This window comes from Lagopus muta, chromosome 1, assembly GCF_023343835.1.
Source record: "Lagopus muta isolate bLagMut1 chromosome 1, bLagMut1 primary, whole genome shotgun sequence".
Taxonomy (NCBI): domain Eukaryota; kingdom Metazoa; phylum Chordata; class Aves; order Galliformes; family Phasianidae; genus Lagopus; species Lagopus muta.
The window spans coordinates 6,959,071-6,977,272 of record NC_064433.1 but is presented as its reverse complement, the minus strand read 5'-3'; the positions used below and the strand labels follow the sequence as shown (position 1 = coordinate 6,977,272).

Genomic DNA, 18,202 nt, shown 5'->3' with positions numbered 1-18,202 from the left:
AATCAGATGTACTCAAGATCAAAAACTCTTTCCACTGAAACTGGGTGTATTTTTCAGCTGAGAAATATATAAACTTCTTCTTTCCCCACAAATACCACATGAAAGATTTGCCATTAAAATCTTCCTATTTACAGAAATAACAAGACTGAAGTTTGACTGCTTCCCCATCTTCCCACATCAGCCTCCAGTGGGAAAGCAGCCAACAAACTCCACACGGCCTCTGAGTCTCACCTACAGCTCCGAGGCAGAACAGATTGGTTGAGGTCGGCCTGCACAACATTGGGAACAGCAAACTGAAGTAGAAGTGAGGGTCACAATCAGCGTCCCCTGGTCGTGGCCACCCCACCCTTACAAAGCTGGAATCTGGTCAGCGTAAAGACTGAAAAAGAAATCTACCCAAGTGGGGCTTGTTCAAAGGAAGCCAGAGAGAAATCTGCTTTATGCTTTCTTGCAAAGCCCACCCTCAGTTTCTGTCGGTGTAAAGCACAAACTGCTCCATCTCCTCAGTGCTCTCCGAGTCCAGGAGATGACAGTGTGAGGCATGCTTGGTCACCCAGAGCCTCACAAAGCGTTGTACTCCACGCATTTCGATGGGTCTGTTGGGAAGTGCTTCTGGCAAATGGTCATCAGCCTCTTCAGCCCCTAGAGATGAACAAAACAAAGACAATTCTCTCATAAAACTGCAGCTGTCACACAGCCTATTTTTACTTTTCAGCTTAACGAGAAGAATTAAAAGCAAATGGCTGCTATTTCATTTCTTTTCTTTACTGAATTGGTCTTCCATTATTTTAAGTTTTATCAACAGTTCTCTCTGAGAAGTGCTAATTATTACAAATATGTTCAACAAGCCTAAATGCTGCATTTGGCTCCCACCAACCCCACACAGCAATACAGGCCTGGGGAAGAGTCGTGGGAAGCTGCCTGGTAGAGAAGGGCCTGGGGGTGCCCCTCACAGCAGCTGCACACAACCAGCACTGTGCTCAGGTGGCCAAGAAGGCCAATGGCTCCAGGCCTGGACATCTGGTTGAATCCCTTCACTGAAAGGGTGGTCAGGCATTGGCTGCCCAGGGAGGTGGCTCCCCAAGGTCCCCATCCTTGGATGTGTTTTAGAGATGTGTGGACATGGCCCTGAGGGACATGGTGTAGGGTGAGACTCTGCAGTTCAGGCTGATGGCCGGATGTGGTGTTCCTGGAAGTCTTTTCTATGCTGGATGGTTGTAAGATTCTATGAGTTCAAATATTAAAGGAGTTTGTGGATTAACTGAAGAGATCATAGGTTTCATTCTTGATGATAGATTCATGGTGAAGAACCACAGTAATACTTTAAGCCCTCTTCTTCACCAAGGCAGAAAGCAATGCCATTACAACAAACCATGTGTACAATAACCCTGAAAATTGAGATGTTAAGTAATTCTCAAGAGCAAAAAATGATTTCTGACACCAAAACAAGCTGAATAACTGAGGAGGAAAAAACCCAATCCATTTCTGTAGAGCAGAGGTGTCATCCCTTCCCATAGTATTACCACTCTCAATCCCACTGCAGTGGAGGAAAACAAAGGCAGACCATGGACTTCTCAGTTCTTTCAAGACACTGATTGCCAAAATCCAACATGACAGAAATACCATCATTATTCTCTTTAAGTCACACACAGAGGTCTAACAAAGAAGGAGAGAAACTGCTGTGGTGGTAGCATTATTTGGCAATGATATTATAACTCCACAACAGCAGAAAGCAAAGTGCCTGTCATTAGATCTTCAACATCGAACTGTAAAGGAAAACAATTAGACAGAAGAGGCTTTGATATTTTCAGTGCCAGCAGGAATCTGGAAAACATATCCTAAAACCATAAAGACTCATTGTGTGAGATGTCAGTGTTGCAAATTCACTGTGTATGATCCCGAGTTCAGTGCTGTGAGCAGAGATAATACTCCACGTGATCCAGTTTGAACCAGACCAACTAAAGAAGACCTTGTATTTAAAATCAAGAAGAACAAATAGTTAAAACCAACTTTGTTTTGGCCCATCAGTAAGTTGTGTACTTCAGAAGTGTATCTACTTCACAGAGAAACAAAATGCAGAGGGAAGATGAACAAGATTTCTTTCAATAGATGCACCCTCCAAAACAGAGGGAACAAACTGGGAAAATCCATACAAGTTGCATTTTCCAGGTAGGTTAAGAGATCCAAAGGCACCACACATAAGCTACTTCGTCCATCAGATAATGCCAAGCAAGTAATAAAATAAATCAAGTGCAATCTGTCTCTGGAGATATGCAATCCACATACCACCTCACAGCAGAATGATCACATTTATTGGCTCTGCAAATGTCTGGAGCTCCCTCTGACTTCACAGTATTTCCTCCAGTTATGATACTAAAAGCTATAGTTGAAATCAAAGGTTATTCTTGTATCCCCCAAAGAAAGTCAAGACAGAGGAAGTTGTATTTTGCAAGCCATCTGCTTGCAGACATCTGCAGAACTTGCAGTGGGAGTCACTGAGCTGCAGCAGGAAGGTATTTGTGTAAACCTCTCCTGACAGCACTGAGCTCCACAATGCTGCCCTCAGGCTTCACGGTTCAGCCAGGAGGGCCTTATGTCAGTGAGACTGCAACTGGCAGAAGGCAAACACAGCTCATCATGTGAGGAGAGATGAAGCACCCAATTCCTGTGTGTGTGTTCACACTTGGTGCTAATACAGGATCACAAGCACTAAGATGTGAAAAAATCCATGAGACTGAACAGCACGCAGGCCCAGCTCCATCTATTACATGGACCTTGTACTCTGACTTAAACTAAGACAACTGCTGGATGCAGCCAAAGAGCTGTGATCAATGGTTCTGTGTCAGGTGGAGGCTGGTCACAAGCAGTGCCCCTCAGGGGTCAGTCTTGGACCGGTGCTCTTCAACATCTTCATCAGTGACACAGATGATGGCAGAGTGCACCCTCAGCAGGTTTGCGGATGACAGCAGCTGAGCGGTGCGGTCCACACACTGGAAGGAAGGGAAGCCATCCAGAGGGACCCGGACAGGCTGGAGAAGTGGGCCCCTGAAAACCCAATGAGGTTCAACAAGGCCAAGAGCAGGTATTTATACAAACTGGGGGGAGATCTCGTGGAGAGCAGCCCGTGGAGAAGGGACTTGGGGGCCTGGACGTGAGCCAGCAGTGTGTGCCTGCAGCACAGGTGGCCAACTGTGTTCTGGGCTGCATTTAACAAAGAGGTGGCCATCAGGGAGAGGGAGGTGATTGTCCCCCTCTACTCAGCTCTTGTGAGGCCCCATCTGCAGTACTGCATCCAGGCCTGGGGTCCCCAGCACAGGAAGGACGTGGAGCTCTTGGAGCAGGTCCAGAAGAGGGCACTAAGATGATCAGAGGACTGGAGCACCTCTCCTGTGAGGAAAGGCTAAGGGAACTGGGATTCACAGAATCACAGAATCACAGAATCACCCGGGTTGGAAGGGACCCCAAGGATCATGTAGTTCCAACCCCCCTGCCTAGCAGGGCCACCAAACATACACATTCAGATCAGGTTGCCCAGGACCCCGTCCAACCTGGCCTTGAACACGTCCAAGGACGGGGCATCCACAACCTCCCTGGGCAGCCCGTTCCAGGGCCTAACCACTCTCCTAGTAAAGAACTTCCCCCTAACATCCAACCTAAATCTTCCTTCCTTCAACTTAAAACCATTTCCCCTAGTCCTGCTGTTGTCAGCCCTTTTGAAGAGTTTACTCCCCTCCTGGGTGTAGGCTCCCTTCAGGTACTGATAGGCTGCAATGAGGTCACCCCGCAGCCTTCTCTTCTCCAGGCTGAACAAGCCCAACTCCCTCAGCCTGTCCTCATAGGGGAGGTGCTCCAGCCCCTTGATCATCTTAGTCGCCCTCCTCTGGACCCTTTCCAAAATCTCAATGTCTTTCTTGTACTGAGGGCTCCACACCTGGACACAGTACTCCAGGTGGGGCCTCACAAGAGCCAAGTAGAGAGGGACAATCACCTCCCTGTCCCTGCTGGCCACCCCTCTCCTGATGGAGCCCAGGATCCCATTTGCCTTTCGAGCTGAATTGTTTAGCTTGGAGAAGAGAAGGCTGCAGGGAGACCTCATTGTGGCCTTCCAGTACTTGAAGGAAGTGTATAAACAGGAGGGGGAACGGCTGTTTAATAGGGTGGACAGTGATAGGACAAGGGGGAATGGTTTTAAACTGGAGGGGAGGTTTAGGTCAGATATTAGGAGGAAGTTTTTCATACAGAGGGTGGTGAAACACTGGAACAGGTTGCCCAAGGAGGCTGTGGATGCCCCATCCCTGCAGGCATTCAAGACCAGGCTGGATGTGGCTCTGGGCAGCCTGGTCTGCTGGTTGGCGACCCTGCACACAGCAGGGGGTTGGAACTGGATGATCACTGTGGTCCTTTTCAACCCAGGCCATTCTATGATTCTACGACTGCTTCTGGAACTCTTTAACCCCATCACTCACAACTACAAAGCTAACATTTCTCAAAGATTCCCTAATCCCCAAACCCAAACGGTTGGATTTCCACAGTCAGCCTTACCTGAATGTATTTCCTTTGAGTTTCATCATTGAGAACGTGGGCGACGTGCTTGGAGAAAATCTTCTCACGACCCGTTCGAGCGTGGATGCCCACCATGGTGACACCGATGGGCCACGGCGCGTTCCCAATGGCCATCTGGAGGTAGGCATCGTTTGCCTGAAGAAATACAGGGCTAGGCACACTTAGCAACAACAGAAAGGGCATCAGATGTTTCCAATGCAGTCTGCTCAGGTTCCCATCAGCTGTTCTGCTGTGCTCACCTACACTACCTTTTCTATTTTGGTTACAGACTAAATCAGGGAGTGTTGAGGGAGAGCAGCCAGCTTCCAAAGAGGCTGAGAGCCAGATCCATTACAAAACTGGGTCAAAGAAGCACATTTATAACAGTGTTTATGAACGGAGTAGCAGCACTGAATGAATCTGCAATTTCACCATCAAGAGAGCAGACCCCATTTCTTAATATAGAGCTGAAGCAGACACGGGCCCTGAGGAAGAAAGGGAATAAAACATGAAGGGAAGACGAACACAAAGAAAGAGAGAAAGGCACAGATGATAGAGCTTAAAAAAGCAGCATAGCGAGTGAGAACCAGGAAAACAAAGGGGAAGAAAAACACATGCACAGAAACACAGCTTCAAGGACCACTTGGTGCAGGACATTCCTCCCCTACTAGCAAGCAGCCAGAAAGCTCACTGATGAAGAGTTCATTTACCATCTCCCATTCAGAGACTATGCAATCAGAAGTAACAAGCGTGACCAGTGGGTGCAGCTTCCTCACATTTGGCACTGGCACAAACTGGGAGGTGAGTAACTGAGGGTGCAGAAAGAGAGCTGGGAGCAAACCTGAAGAAGGGGCAGGACTTTGCCTTCACCTACACGAGGCAGCATCTCAGCAGCCTCAGTCAGATATCTGTTTGCTGACTGACACATGGTTCTGTAATGAAGCACTGTATGAGAGCAGACAATTAAAGACCCTTTTAAGAATGTCCCAAAAGGGTTAATTAAGGCTGAGTAGGCAGCTTGCATTCTGCTCTTTGCCTGCTATCACAAGTTGATTTCAAAACTCGTGTTTTTAAAGAATCTAAGAAAGCAGAAACAATCAGGGGCTGGGAGCGTTCAGTCGGCTGAACAGCGGAAAAAACAACAAACATACGAGACAGCAGGATGCAGCCAGACACAAATCTCCTCAGAAGCAAAATGGAAAATGGCATGAGGATCTTTAAAAGCAAAAGGCTCATTAGCCTCACTGAAAACAAACACCAAAACAAGACAGCTTCCAAATGTATACTCAGCCTTCCCCTAAATCAGTCTGTGAAGTTTACATACAGCCAAGCACCTGTGAGACAGAGCAGCAGAGCTGATTTACTGAGGAGGTATGCTGCATTCCTGCACACTCACTGCTGTGTTGGGAAGGCACTGGAAAGGGAATTTCAGCATAATGATGATAGCCAAAGAAAAAACAAAGCTCCCAAACAAAACCCCACTATCATACATCCCAGTTTAGTTCTACTTTAAAGTGATTTAAACATGCCTGAGGGCATCTGAAGTTTTTTCAATCACAAAAGCAGGTTTGCTTGCTTACTAGACAAATTACCCCAAGTCCTTGGGACTTCAACAAGAAATACTGTAAGACCAAAGGCAACACAAAAGTGAAGTTCTGCATACACTGGTTGCTTAAGCAAACGCTGTCACAATTTGAGTTCCATTTCTTGAGGCAGCTACAAACAAAAGCTAATGCTGCCTTTCATCTCAAGTGCCAAAGTACTTCTGCCTCCTTAAGTGAGCAGACTTTGTCCAAAAACCTTTTCATTAACTTATCTTGATCTTAACAGACCAGCTAACATGAGTATGGCCAAAGAAAGGGACGGTGTCTCGTATTCAGTAACTCAATTCCCCTAATAGCTAATTAATTAATCAACATCCCACTCCTTCTCTGGGGACATTCAAGACCCATCTGGATGCCTACCTGTGCAACCTGATGTAGGGAGCCTGCGTTGGCAGTGGGGCTGCACTCAGTGATCTCTGAGGTCCTTTCCAACCCCTACAATTCTGCGATTTAACCTTTCAATATCAGGGTTCCAACTCACTACTCCTCTGCAATGGAACCATCTCTGAAATCCTACTGGTGCTTGCAAGCTCTGCAGTTTCACCAACCTCAGAAATGCTTCTGACAAACTGTGGATCACACACTGTCTGAAGCCCAACCGTTAACAGCCTGTTCTCATTTTATTTGAATATATGTTGGGTGGATTTCCAGCTACTTGTCTTTAAGATGCAAAAGGAAAAATGTTCACTTGCAACTTCAATCTATCAGAGCCAGCCAGCCTAAACACGCTGGAAGAGAGCAAACAAACGTACCTTCACATATTCTCTCTGCAACATGAATTTTATAATATCTGTTATTGATTCTTTGATGTCTGCAGGAAGTGTCTATAAGAGAAAAAAAAAAAGGAGAACAAACAGCTTTACATCAGAATATGCAGCTCAGGAAAATCACCCTACTCAGCATTTATACAAAGATGAGCACCTTCCCTAGCTTCAGGACTTCAATGAAGGAAAACATCTTCCTTATTTAGACGAAGGATCTGAAGCAAGAGAGGTGAAGTGGTTACACCTTGTAGCTCATGGCAAAGTGCAAAATACAATTTTCTATCATGTTGGCAACCCAATGAACAGGTGATACATGAAGCAGCACCTGGAAAAGAGGTAGGTAAGCAGAAGAACTCATGGATCAAGACAAAAAGGTCAAAACTGGGAGTCATGGGCTCTGGCCAAAGAAACCCTGACCACCTCATTCACCCTCTCACCTTCAGCTGAAATAACATTACCTTAAGCAAGGACATTAACAACTGGGTGCTTTGAAAGCAGCAACTAAAATAAGCCTTAGAGGACACTGACATCTAGAAGTGACTCACCCTTTTCCGAAGCTTTCTGAAGAGTGGCCTCAGGTAGGACTCTGTCTGCTTCTGAGTGGCACTGTTCAGCTTTCCCTGCACTCCCCGCTTCACGTAGTCCTCTCTGGCATTCAGCTCCTTCGCCCAAACTCCAAGAAGAAACTGCACAGGGAACAAGCAAATCTGTGTCCTAGTGCCACCTAGCGCCCGCACTGCCAAAGCAGGCGGAACAGTGGTTTAAACCAACACAGCAAAAGGAATATTTCCTCGGAGAAAACTGAATCCACGAGGCAAAAAGCCTCTTTCAGCTGTACGGGCAGAGGGGGATAGGAAAAACTATCCTACCACAGAATCTTGTGGAGGAGGAGGTGGGAGTGTGAGCCAAAAAAGAGTGCATATAGAAAACCAGGAGACAATGACAGACTTATCAGTGCTGCCAAGGTGAAGGGGATCATTAGGAGAGCAGTGATGTATGAAGATGATACAGTTGTCTCAGAACAACTTCTGAGAATGAGCAGGTAGAGACTCCTTGGGAGTTTTCAATGTAGTAGTGGTAGACAGAAGAAACTGCATTCAACTGCCTCAGTTATCATCTGCAAGTCAAAATCAGAGCTGTTTGGAAGAGGAGATTTTGAAGAAGGTTGCTCTCCTCTGCCAAGAGCTCTTGCCCACGTCTCACAGCAGTCACTACTTCACTAACCAAGGCAATGGAGTATCAAGCACTACAAAAAGGCAAAAATATCTCCAGCACAATGAAAGTTTACCTCTCCAAGCAGATGGAAGCTCACCAAATGTATCTGCATGATAGTAAAAGGTATCTCACAGCTTAACACATCTGTGAGAGTGGGTTACCTTCAAGAATTTTGTGATAATATCCATATCATAGTGGTCATCACCCCGTCCTAAGGACTCTCCCAAAGCCTGGAATAGGAGTCAAAAGACAAAAATTTCCACATTATGGAGATACTTGCCACCAGCACAGCAGAATGTGAACCGAAGTTCTACTAATAAACCTAAGCATCAGGTGGGAAATTGAAAGAAACAAACAGCCATATATGTTATGAGACCCATTATTCTACTAAAAACCTTCAAGTAAAAAGCCAAGATGATTATTTCTGAGCAGTCAATACAACAGTAATTTTTCGTTCATGAACTACAAAATCACTGGTATCATTAGCAGCTGTCTAACAGCACTGAATTAAGGCAAACTGTGGGTGCATTGCATTTTTGAGATCCCCAGAGCCATACAATCACAGAATGGTTTGGGTTGGAAGGAGCCATGAAGAGCATCCAGTTCCATGAGCAGGGACAGCTTCCACCAGCTCAGGCTGCCCATCCAACCTGGCCTTCATCACCTCCAGGGATGAGGCACCCACAGCTTCTCTGGGCAGCTGTGCCAGTGCCTCAGCATCCTCAAAATGAAGAACTTCTTCCTCAGATCTAAATTAAATCTACCTTACTTTTAGTTTAAAACCATTATCCCTTGTCCTACCACCACTCTCCCTGACAAATTGGCCTTCCTTGTCTTTCCTTATGCCCCCTTTATGTGCTGGAAGGCTGCCACCAGATCTCCCCAGAGCCTTCTCTTATCCATGCTAAATAAGCCCATCTCTCTTAGCCTTTCTTCATAGGAGTGGTGCTTCAGCACTCTGATCATCCCCATGGTTCTCTGGACTTGCTCTAACAGCTCAATGTTCTTTTTGTGCTGGGGGCCTCAGAACTGAACACAATACTCCAATTTACTTAATTCTCATTTCTTTCTTTCTTTCTTTCTTTTTTTTTGAAGTTATTTTATTTCCCTGATGCATTTGGGCGTTCATTTAATTTTAACTGCAACGTTGAGGGAATCAATCCAAAAAACAAAGAGAAAACCACAGTACCATGCTCCAGTGCTCTAGCTTCCTGCCAAAACCTGGGAACTGTTAATATTAACATCAATTTTTAGAAACATTTTCCAGTAGATAAACTTGGGATTTAAAATTTCTTTCCATTGTCCTCACATTTCCAAACTATGATGTATTTTTAAAGTCTCCTAGCTGTGGAACATTCAATGCAATCCTTTTTCTGCAAGGGAATGCAGTTACAGAAGCATGCTTACAAACTTTTCCAATGAAGCATTACTTTCATGGTTCAAATCAAGCCTGTAAAGCCATCCCAAAAAGGGGATGCTGTGAGAACTAAGAGTTTGATAAAAGCAGCCCTATCACAACTGGTGTCCATTCTAGAAGTGTCATTCCTTTACTCCAGAACCCACGGTGCCCTAAGAAGGGAGGCAAGGCTGCCTCCTAACAAAAACGTATCCGTTTCAACTCTCAGTCATAGATCAGATTACTTCTGATTTGAAGGGACATTAAGAAGATTAACTTCAGCAAAGAGTTCTGAAGATCAAGGGTGAAGTTCTTTAGCTCAAGTTAATGTGCTTTTCAAAATACCAGCCTAAAATACCAGGTGCTGAATTTTCCTGTTCTTTCAAAGCCCAGCACTCACGCTCACCATTTATGGGCCGTACCTTCACAGTACTCTCTGTATTTGCTGTGAACTGCCTACTTCTAACTTCTACTTCTTTACCCCAAGAGTCTTTATATAAACTCTCTTCCCATGTGTCTGCTTTTGAGAACCCATCTTTCTTATATAAGGAAAATTCATCTGCTCTAAGCTCATCACCTTCTCAAATACTCATTGGAAAGGATTCGGAATTTGTCATCAGGCAATAGCTTTGCATTTAATTCTTGACTCCCAAAACCCTTGCAGGGAGAATACTGTTTTGCCTGCTGCTCTTTCCCCATTTCTGATGAGGTGCTGTAAGCAAACACCAGGCACTTATACTGCAATTCAAGCCTTAGCAGTATTCACTTCCAAACAGCATATTTAAGGACTTTTCAGACTGCCTAAACTAGGTGCTGTAAACTAGGTTAACTCTGAACAATACTGAAGCTTTCTCACAACAATACAACAGCATGATATACCTAAAATCTCTAAATTCCCACCACATACCTCCAGTTCTTCAATAGTAGTATTCTCCTCATGGACTTTCAAGTCGTTCTGTGAGTCATCATCTCCTGCTTCTTGGCCACCTACAATTTCATTCAAGTACTGCTGATCAATCTTATCCAAGGCAGCTTTCAGGTCATTCCTCAGGCCCTAGAAAAGATAAGAAATGATTTGTTTGAAAAAAAAAAAAAAAAAAAAAAAAAAAAAAAAAAAAAAAACCCCAAAAAGCAGAGGGGGGAAAATCAACTCCCCCCCCTTCCAAAAAATGCCACAAAAAAAAAAAAAAGCAAATAAAACCAGTTCAGAACAGTCACAGTGAGCACCCAACTTCTGTTTTTAACAAAAGCCAAATTCTACAAACACATGAGATTACACATATGGTTTCAAACTGCTACTAGAAGAGCTGCTTATAAATGGAAAAAGGAACCTGGCTTAGAGGATCCACATTCTTATTATGAAACAAAATTTAAAGCTCTATAAAGGAGAATGACATTTCTCACCCTAAGACCAATTCAGGCTCTCCTCTTGGAATACACACTCACAGTTATTTCCACTCTTCCATCACCATCCATGACTTTCTGGCACATTTTTATCAATCACTTACTAGTTTAAAAATATCTGACCCACAAATTGGTTGTAACAATTACCCATGCTCTCAACCAACAGACAACAATGGCAGTGACTGCAGCACATCATGCAGAAATCCATCACAATCCTATTTATGACCTTGCTACTTCCTGAAACTTCTACAACTGCCATCAATAATTTTACCACACATAACAATGGGAGGGAGGAAACTTTTGTCAGCAAAATTATTGTTAGAAACTCATATCTGTTTATCCTTCTTTAAAGGACTTGAAGAGGAAAAAGTGCTCTTTTTCTGGGCAGCCCCAGCAGCAATTTGTCAAATTATTCAGTTTGTTACAAATAATGGAAGAAAACTCACAGCTTTGTACTCTTAGCTGGGTTGCAAATTTGATCAATAGTAAATACAAAACAAATCCCCATTGCAAATCCCAACACATCCCAACAAATTCCCAATCTCCACACTTAATCAATGTGAAGCCAGAAGGATTAGATCAGTAAGCTGGAACATAGATATTTTAGTCATTTCTGAAGTCAGTGACTACTTTAAAAGGAAGCAGTGGGAGTGAAGTTTCTGTAAGAAGTTACAGCTCTGGAATTGAGGGATTTGAAAATTCATTTCTGTACCAGAAATACAGGATGCATTCCCCCTCTTCCTTACCTATCCAAACAGGCTAGTTCTAACAGCAAATTACTGCCTTCTCTGCTGGTTACAAAGCAGGCAACTGCATGTCTGGGGTTTCACTGCCACCTGGAGGCCCTCTTTTTCAATCAAAAAGGCTTTAAGGGTTTCTGTGGTGGAACTGGCTGATTTACTGGGCTGTAATCACGCACAGAACGTTAAAAGCACTCCTCCCAGGTTCCCCCACCATAAATTAGTAACCAGGAGCCAGCTGGTCTTACCTTGTTCACTTCAGGTGCCAAAATTTCTATCTTCCTCAGACGTTGAAATGCATCATAATCTGTTTCTCCAAACAGTCTGACCGGCTCGCCTCTCTCCCGTAACCTCCTGATAACCTGAAGAGAATCCAAATATTCCCTTACACAAACTCATAAAGGAAGGAAAATAAAATCCTGAAGGCTGGATTTATTTACTTAGCTTAAAATAACAAGCTGTGCTGGACTGGAGAGGAAATGGCAATATTTTAAGCAGCAGAAAAACGTTCTAGACGCTTTACAATCCAAATATAAAATTCCCACGGCGTTTCAATGAAAGGTCATCCCAAATATCACCAACCTAAATCTTGCACAAACCCCAAACTGTTTCGTATATCCCAACTTCTTCCTGCTCTCACTTGTTTAAACAAATACATCAAAATGATCCCCTTGGCAGAGCTTAAATACCATTTCCAAAGCGACAGAAGAACTTGACAATCATCTCACTCGCTCTCGTTTGTCGCGGGCAATAAAGCGCTCTGCTGACTGGGCTGCGTGTTGTCCCAGCACATTTGGGAGACTGGCTGGAAATTCTCATCCTTACCATTTGGTAAATATTAAGTCCCATCATCTAATGTGATAATTATTTTAAGGCTAGCTATAACTGAGGTGTAACAGCCTCCCTTGGCTGATTTGCAAGGTTATGGGCAAAGCAGAAAAGCAAACTTTATTTTCCCAGTTTCTTCTTGCATGCATTGCCTGTTAAATCTGTTTACACTTACCACTCTTTGTTTGGTGTATCAAGCAGTAAGCTTACTGATACAATCACCAGGAAACACTCTGGTGACAAAGAGAAGAGCTTGCACTTCATCTCACACCATCACGTTAACTAACTGTACTGACAAGACAAACCAACCAAATCTCGAACCAAACATGGAACAAATCACCCACATTAAAACTTCTGTGCCCAAAGTGTTTTGTAAAAGCAAAGGGACAACAATAACATCATCCTGAATGATCTCAGCTGAGCACTGCAGTATTTCCAGGAGTAGATTTTATTCTGCACGTAAACTTTACTTCTGAACTTCCTACTTCTCTGCTGCTTCGTCATCCAGATCTGTTTTATGAACTCACATTTACACCAGTGTTCTTATCCTCAGAAAGGACAAAGAATGCACCAGTTGCTCCAGCTTCAGGACTTTCTTTCCCCTCACAGAAATCAAGACAAGTTTCCTAAACTCAGTTCTGAAAATTGGGTTCATATCAAAAAGCTACAAAGAAAAGAAGCTGAGAGAAATAAAGATTTGAGAAGCTCCCCGTGCCACTGTCAGCATTATCCAAGTAACAGGATGCTGTTCTAGGGGTCATCTGAAAAAGCTGTAACACATCACATCACCTATGTGCAAACCCACATGACAAAAAGGCTGCATCCATCTGCACCTCCAGATGCACTCACATGGACAGGAGATCCCTGATGGGTAAATACTGCCCCTAATTGCTGATTGCACAATGGAAATTTTTATTCGATACCACCGGACACAAAAAGCACAGATCACCAGAAAAAAGCCCTACCAGGAAATTTCAGAAGCATGGTGAAGTAGTTTGCTCCTAGCTGTTGGTTTTACCTCTTGTCTGGAAAGAGTCATTGGTAATTTTTCTTCTGCCAGTTCAAGTTCCAGCACTGGATTTGTTGAAGTCAGAGGCTTCTCCTCCTCTTCTTGCTGCTGCACCTACGTATAACAGACAGAGTTACTCATGAGCAAAATAAACCTACACATCCATAGCAGTGTAAATGTACAGGAACTGTGGAATACAGATTGTAATATGACTATAAATCTCTTTGTTTCAGAGTTTTTGTTGTCCATTTCACAGAGCAATGAAAGCTTTCAAAAGCATCAGTGTTTACCAGAAACTGACTTCTGTAGGTTGCAGGAAGCAACCTGCAACAGGAAAGGGCAATTGCTAAGGTTTGTCAATCACGTGTCAGCACTGGTGCCAAAAACAGCAAACTCACCCTCTCTGCCTGTTGGTTCCTGCCCCTGCCTTACCCTCTTTACCTATGCAAAAGTATCTGCATCACTATGTGATGAATTAGATGGGAGAAATTATTCAAATGGGAAATAACCCAGCAAACAAAACTAAAAACTCCTCTCAGCCCACTTAATCTCCTCATCCAGCTCACCAGGCAGTAACACACACACACATGGCTTCAAGGGCAGAAATGAAAAGCTAAGAGCAGAGAGAGAAGGGAGCTGCTGCTACTTGCAGCCAGCCTGAGGTCTTCTGTCACTGAGAACTTCAGTGAGCTCAGCACCATCAGTGAGGACACAGCCTTTCTGCTGGGTTTTGAGAGATGCTGTCTAAAGTAACACACCTTCCTACCAAGATTGTGTACAGTTTCTTGCAGGTTAAAATAAATTAAAAAAAGAAAAAGAGAACTACACTTCCCCTACAAGACAGCATCTCTTTAACAGCTTCTTTTAACCTAAAAGAAGGTGCTGGGATCAAACAGGGTCCTGTTTGATTAAACTAACTTCAAGACAGCAGTCACATAACTATGGCTCCCTCACTTCTAATAGTAGGAGCAGATGCTGGCTAACATTCCTACAACAGGAAAAATTCCCAGTGCCCAAACACATCATGTTTTTTCCTAGACTTCAGACTAGAACTTATTTCCTTTCTGGTCTCACTAAAAGGGAATAATCCTATTTAATCCTACACAGATCTGCAGCGTTCTCCCCACACGGGACAGGACGTTGTCATTTCCAGTGTGCATTCAGGTTGAAGAGTTTGGTGACTGGGCTAACCAGGTTTTTAAAACTAGTTTATGTTCTTCCAAGCCAGCATGGTTCCATGTGCACACAGGGATCCCCCCGATGGCTGCAGATACAAGATTCAGCCACAGATCTCTATGCAACATCATGCTATCAAACACAGAACTCAATCCCACAGTCGCAGGTGTTTGGAGCAAGCAAGGAAAGGACAATCAAATCAATGCTTTACACATAAAGGGAGGGCAAAAATAAACTTCCATCAGTGCAGGAGAGGGAACAGAAAATACAGAACACGGGATAGAAAATATGGAACTGTGCAAATATAAATACACTGATGGCAGAAGTATGTAATCAAATTTGAACTTACAAACTGCAGCATTAGGGAAAAAGATTTGGTCCATTCTCTCAGTAGGATTCCAAGTTACAAGTGATATTTTTACCGCAGTTATTTTGCTTTCAGTGCTTTCTTTTTCAAGCAAGTGAAATAATTTTTAAATCTAACAAAGCAAAAGAATACCTCAATTGAAAAAGAAATGAGTCTGTATCTTACATCTTATTAATGCAGTGAAGACCAAATGCAGAAATCTGGGAGGCTCTAAGACATACCAAACAAAGCAGCTTATTTTAAAACCATTTTCAGGGTTACATTTTCAGTCAAAACCCATTTTGTAGCAGCACAGATATCCCATTTTAACAGCTGTGTATGGTTCTGAAGAATTCAGGCTAAAAAAGCACCAGGCAGTCACTTCCACTCAGAAGAGTGACCACATCCACAGACCATGTTCCCGTGACTAAATGACAGCATTCCAAAAATTGCTGTGGCATTGATGTTCAAATATTTCACACACAGATCAAGGTTTCAGAATAAGTCACTGAATGTGTGAAGTTCAATTGAAAACAAAGTTCCAGTTTGTGCCCAGGGACAGTAAACAGGAATGTGAATCTCTGTCTTTCTCAAAAGAATGCATGTCCCCCCACATACAATATACACATACAATAACCAGGCAGGCAGGCATACACACAAGTGGCAAAGAAAACTGCATTCTTTCCATTTTGGGAAACAATTTCCCTGATATGTTACAAGGCAGGCAAAGCCTTCCAGATCACTCATTTGTTTCCAAATGCACCTTCAGTTACCAATCGTTTTCAATTGTTCTGCCAGCAAGATAACAAACGCTGTGTTGCACCCTTTCAGTGCAAGGTTACTGATGGCCAAAAGAAAGGCACACAGCATGACAGCTGGCAGAGCTTTATAATATCCACCACATTACACTGATTTCTTCTGGACATTTTGGCAAAATTTTGAATGGACAGTGCATCCATTCTTGAGAGGTGGCCATATCAGATCCAGTGTTCATGCCTAAAAGCACAATCTGAAAAGAAAGGAGACAAGCTTTGATCCCAAGCCACTTCATGCTTTCCACAAAATAAGTAAACAAACAAAGAAAAAGGAAAAGCCAAAGCATAACACAAACATAAGTAGCTGTATATCATGCATATCTTTTCCTGCATTGAAAATGGTTTGGGAAACTCATACCTCTCCAGGTGGCTTCTCATTTACAGGCTTATGTACAACATCAACAGATTGAACAAAGAACAACAATTATCATTAACAACATTTGTACTGTTGATAATAAAATGTAGACTTCAAAGCAAACATACAAGTTCCTGAAAGAAGAGTAACAATACCTTGTAGCCACATCTCTGGAAGTAGGCCTCCTCTTCTTTTTTAGCTAACTCACTGCGTTTGAAGTATTTCTTATTTCCCTAAGAGACAGGAAAACTGTTAACATTTTAAAGTTTTAAATACTTCTGCAGAAAAGGCTCACATCTCCTTACTTGACTTGGTGAATTCAGCTACATCTCTTCACAGACATGGCTACGGTGCCACATTCACAGTTGGGAGCACCTCTGAAAATCAGCAACACCAAGTGACTTTGCAACATGTAAGCCTGAAAGTACAGTGTGTTCAGCAGGCCTTTAAAATCAACATTCTCTTTGCCACATAAGATCATGGCACCAGTGAGTTAACAGAAAGCTTCCTTCAGATGTGAACAATGAGGCCCAGGCTGTTTAAACATATCGGACAAAACAAGCTTTTTCAAACTAAATAAAAGGTGCTTAACGAGACCCTTCAGGCACACAGCAGCTGGTAACTGTGCCATCCAAGCCCTTACAAGCACGTTCTCACTGCCTATGATCTGTGCTGTCACAATGTGATGAGAAGCTACATCTTCAAACATATTGTTCTCAAACTGACAATAGAAGCAAAGTGAAGTAAATGTAGTCTGCCACTCTTAATCAATCAATGTTTTCGTTGCAGATCACGCAGACCATCCGAATCCCAAAACACCACCCTAAACCTTGCTCTAACACCACCCTTCCCTTGCTCTAACATCAAGGCCAAGTGGTAATAGTTTTAAACTTAAAAAAGGGTTGATTTAGATTACATATTAGGAAAAAGATCTTTCACTCTAAGGATGTTGAGGCCCTGGCACAGCTGCCCAGGGAAGCTGTGGATGCCCCATCTCTAGAGGTGCTCAAGGCCAGGTTGGATGGGGGCCCTGTGCAGCCTGAGCTGGAATTTGGCAATCAGCTTATGGCAGGGGTTAGATCTGGATAATCCTTTCCCTTCCAACTCAAACAGTCATATAATTCTGTGAATTTATGAACGTGGATTCCTGGTTCTCTCCCTATTTTTCACCTGTCTAACCCAAAACAACCATCAACGCTGAAATCCATGCTCAGACATCCTCAAAAGCACACATACACTCCTCTGCAGTCCCAGCAGTGCTCCCTGTAAGTAGTGAGGGAAGAGAATTGCAGACGGGCAAAGCGGGCACAGTCACAGAACCACAGAGTATCTCCAGATGGGAGAGGGATCACCGAGCCCAACTCCTGGCTCCACGCAGCAGCGGCCTCAAGTCAAAGCTCACGTCTGAGAGAGTTCTCCAAACGCTTCCTGCACTCCAGCACCTTGGATCCAGTGCCCTGCAAAGCCCGTCTCAGGGCCCGACACCCTCTGGTGAGGAACCCTTTCCTACTGTCCACCTTCAGCCTTACTTCCGACCCTGAAATAACCCTAAGGACGCTGCAAGGCCTCGACGCGGTGTCCCCACAGCCCGCCTCACCCCCACCAGCTCCTTGTCCTCCAGCTGCTGCCGCTTGCGGCTGATCTCCCGCTTCAGGATATCCATGGCGCTGAGGCCTCCTCCGCCACCTCCGCGCCGGAAGTGGTGTAGGAAAACAAACCGTCACTTCCGCTGGCCGCCCAGGCCAAGCGCGCTCACAGCGCCCCCTAGTGGCTCGGAGTGGCAGCAGCGAGGGAGTGTATCGGGCGGCTGTGACCACGTGACGGGGGTGTGACAGCATGACGTTGTCACCGATGGCAGGGCCTGCGAGAGCAGCGCAGGGATGCTTCGAGCATTTCTTCCTTAGGTGCTCAAATCACGCGAGGGATGGGTGCGGTGTGGACTCCCTGCATGCGTACTAGAAGTAAATCCTGCTGCCCTCATTAGCCGGGGCCTTTATCACTGTGACAT

General features: G+C 44.1%; 1 protein-coding gene across 3 annotated transcripts; it reads right to left on the bottom strand.

Annotated features, from left to right (window-relative positions):
- Positions 1 to 25: 25 nt before the first annotated feature.
- PRPF18 (pre-mRNA processing factor 18) lies at positions 26 to 17,921 on the bottom strand. 3 transcript variants are annotated; one of them, XM_048963187.1, is made up of 11 exons: positions 17,792 to 17,921; positions 16,350 to 16,427; positions 16,198 to 16,224; positions 13,512 to 13,616; positions 11,914 to 12,027; positions 10,429 to 10,575; positions 8,287 to 8,355; positions 7,456 to 7,596; positions 6,899 to 6,970; positions 4,543 to 4,698; positions 26 to 642 (listed from the first exon to the last, which is right to left on the bottom strand). In XM_048963187.1, the coding sequence occupies exons 1-11, from the start codon at positions 17,855 to 17,857 to the stop codon at positions 562 to 564; spliced, it is 1,056 nt and encodes a 351-aa protein (XP_048819144.1). In that variant the 5' UTR covers positions 17,858 to 17,921; the 3' UTR covers positions 26 to 561. The 3 variants fall into 3 exon arrangements, with proteins under 3 accessions (XP_048819144.1, XP_048819150.1, XP_048819159.1); XM_048963193.1 differs by lacking the exon at positions 16,198 to 16,224; XM_048963202.1 differs by lacking the exons at positions 16,198 to 16,224; positions 17,792 to 17,921 and adding an exon at positions 16,500 to 17,763.
- Between the last annotated feature and the right edge of the window lie 281 nt (positions 17,922 to 18,202).

Excerpts from the sequence above, each read along its gene's own strand:
- PRPF18 (XM_048963187.1), bottom strand. The coding sequence starts at position 17,857 with ATGGATATCCTGAAGCGGGAGATCAGCCGCAAGCGGCAGCAGCTGGAG. Across the intron at positions 16,225-16,349 it reads TCCAGAGATGTGGCTACAAG|CCTGTAAATGAGAAGCCACC; the intron begins GTATTGTTACTC and ends GTTGTACATAAG. Across the intron at positions 643-4,542 it reads CTCAAAGGAAATACATTCAG|GGGCTGAAGAGGCTGATGAC; the intron begins GTAAGGCTGACT and ends GTTCATCTCTAG.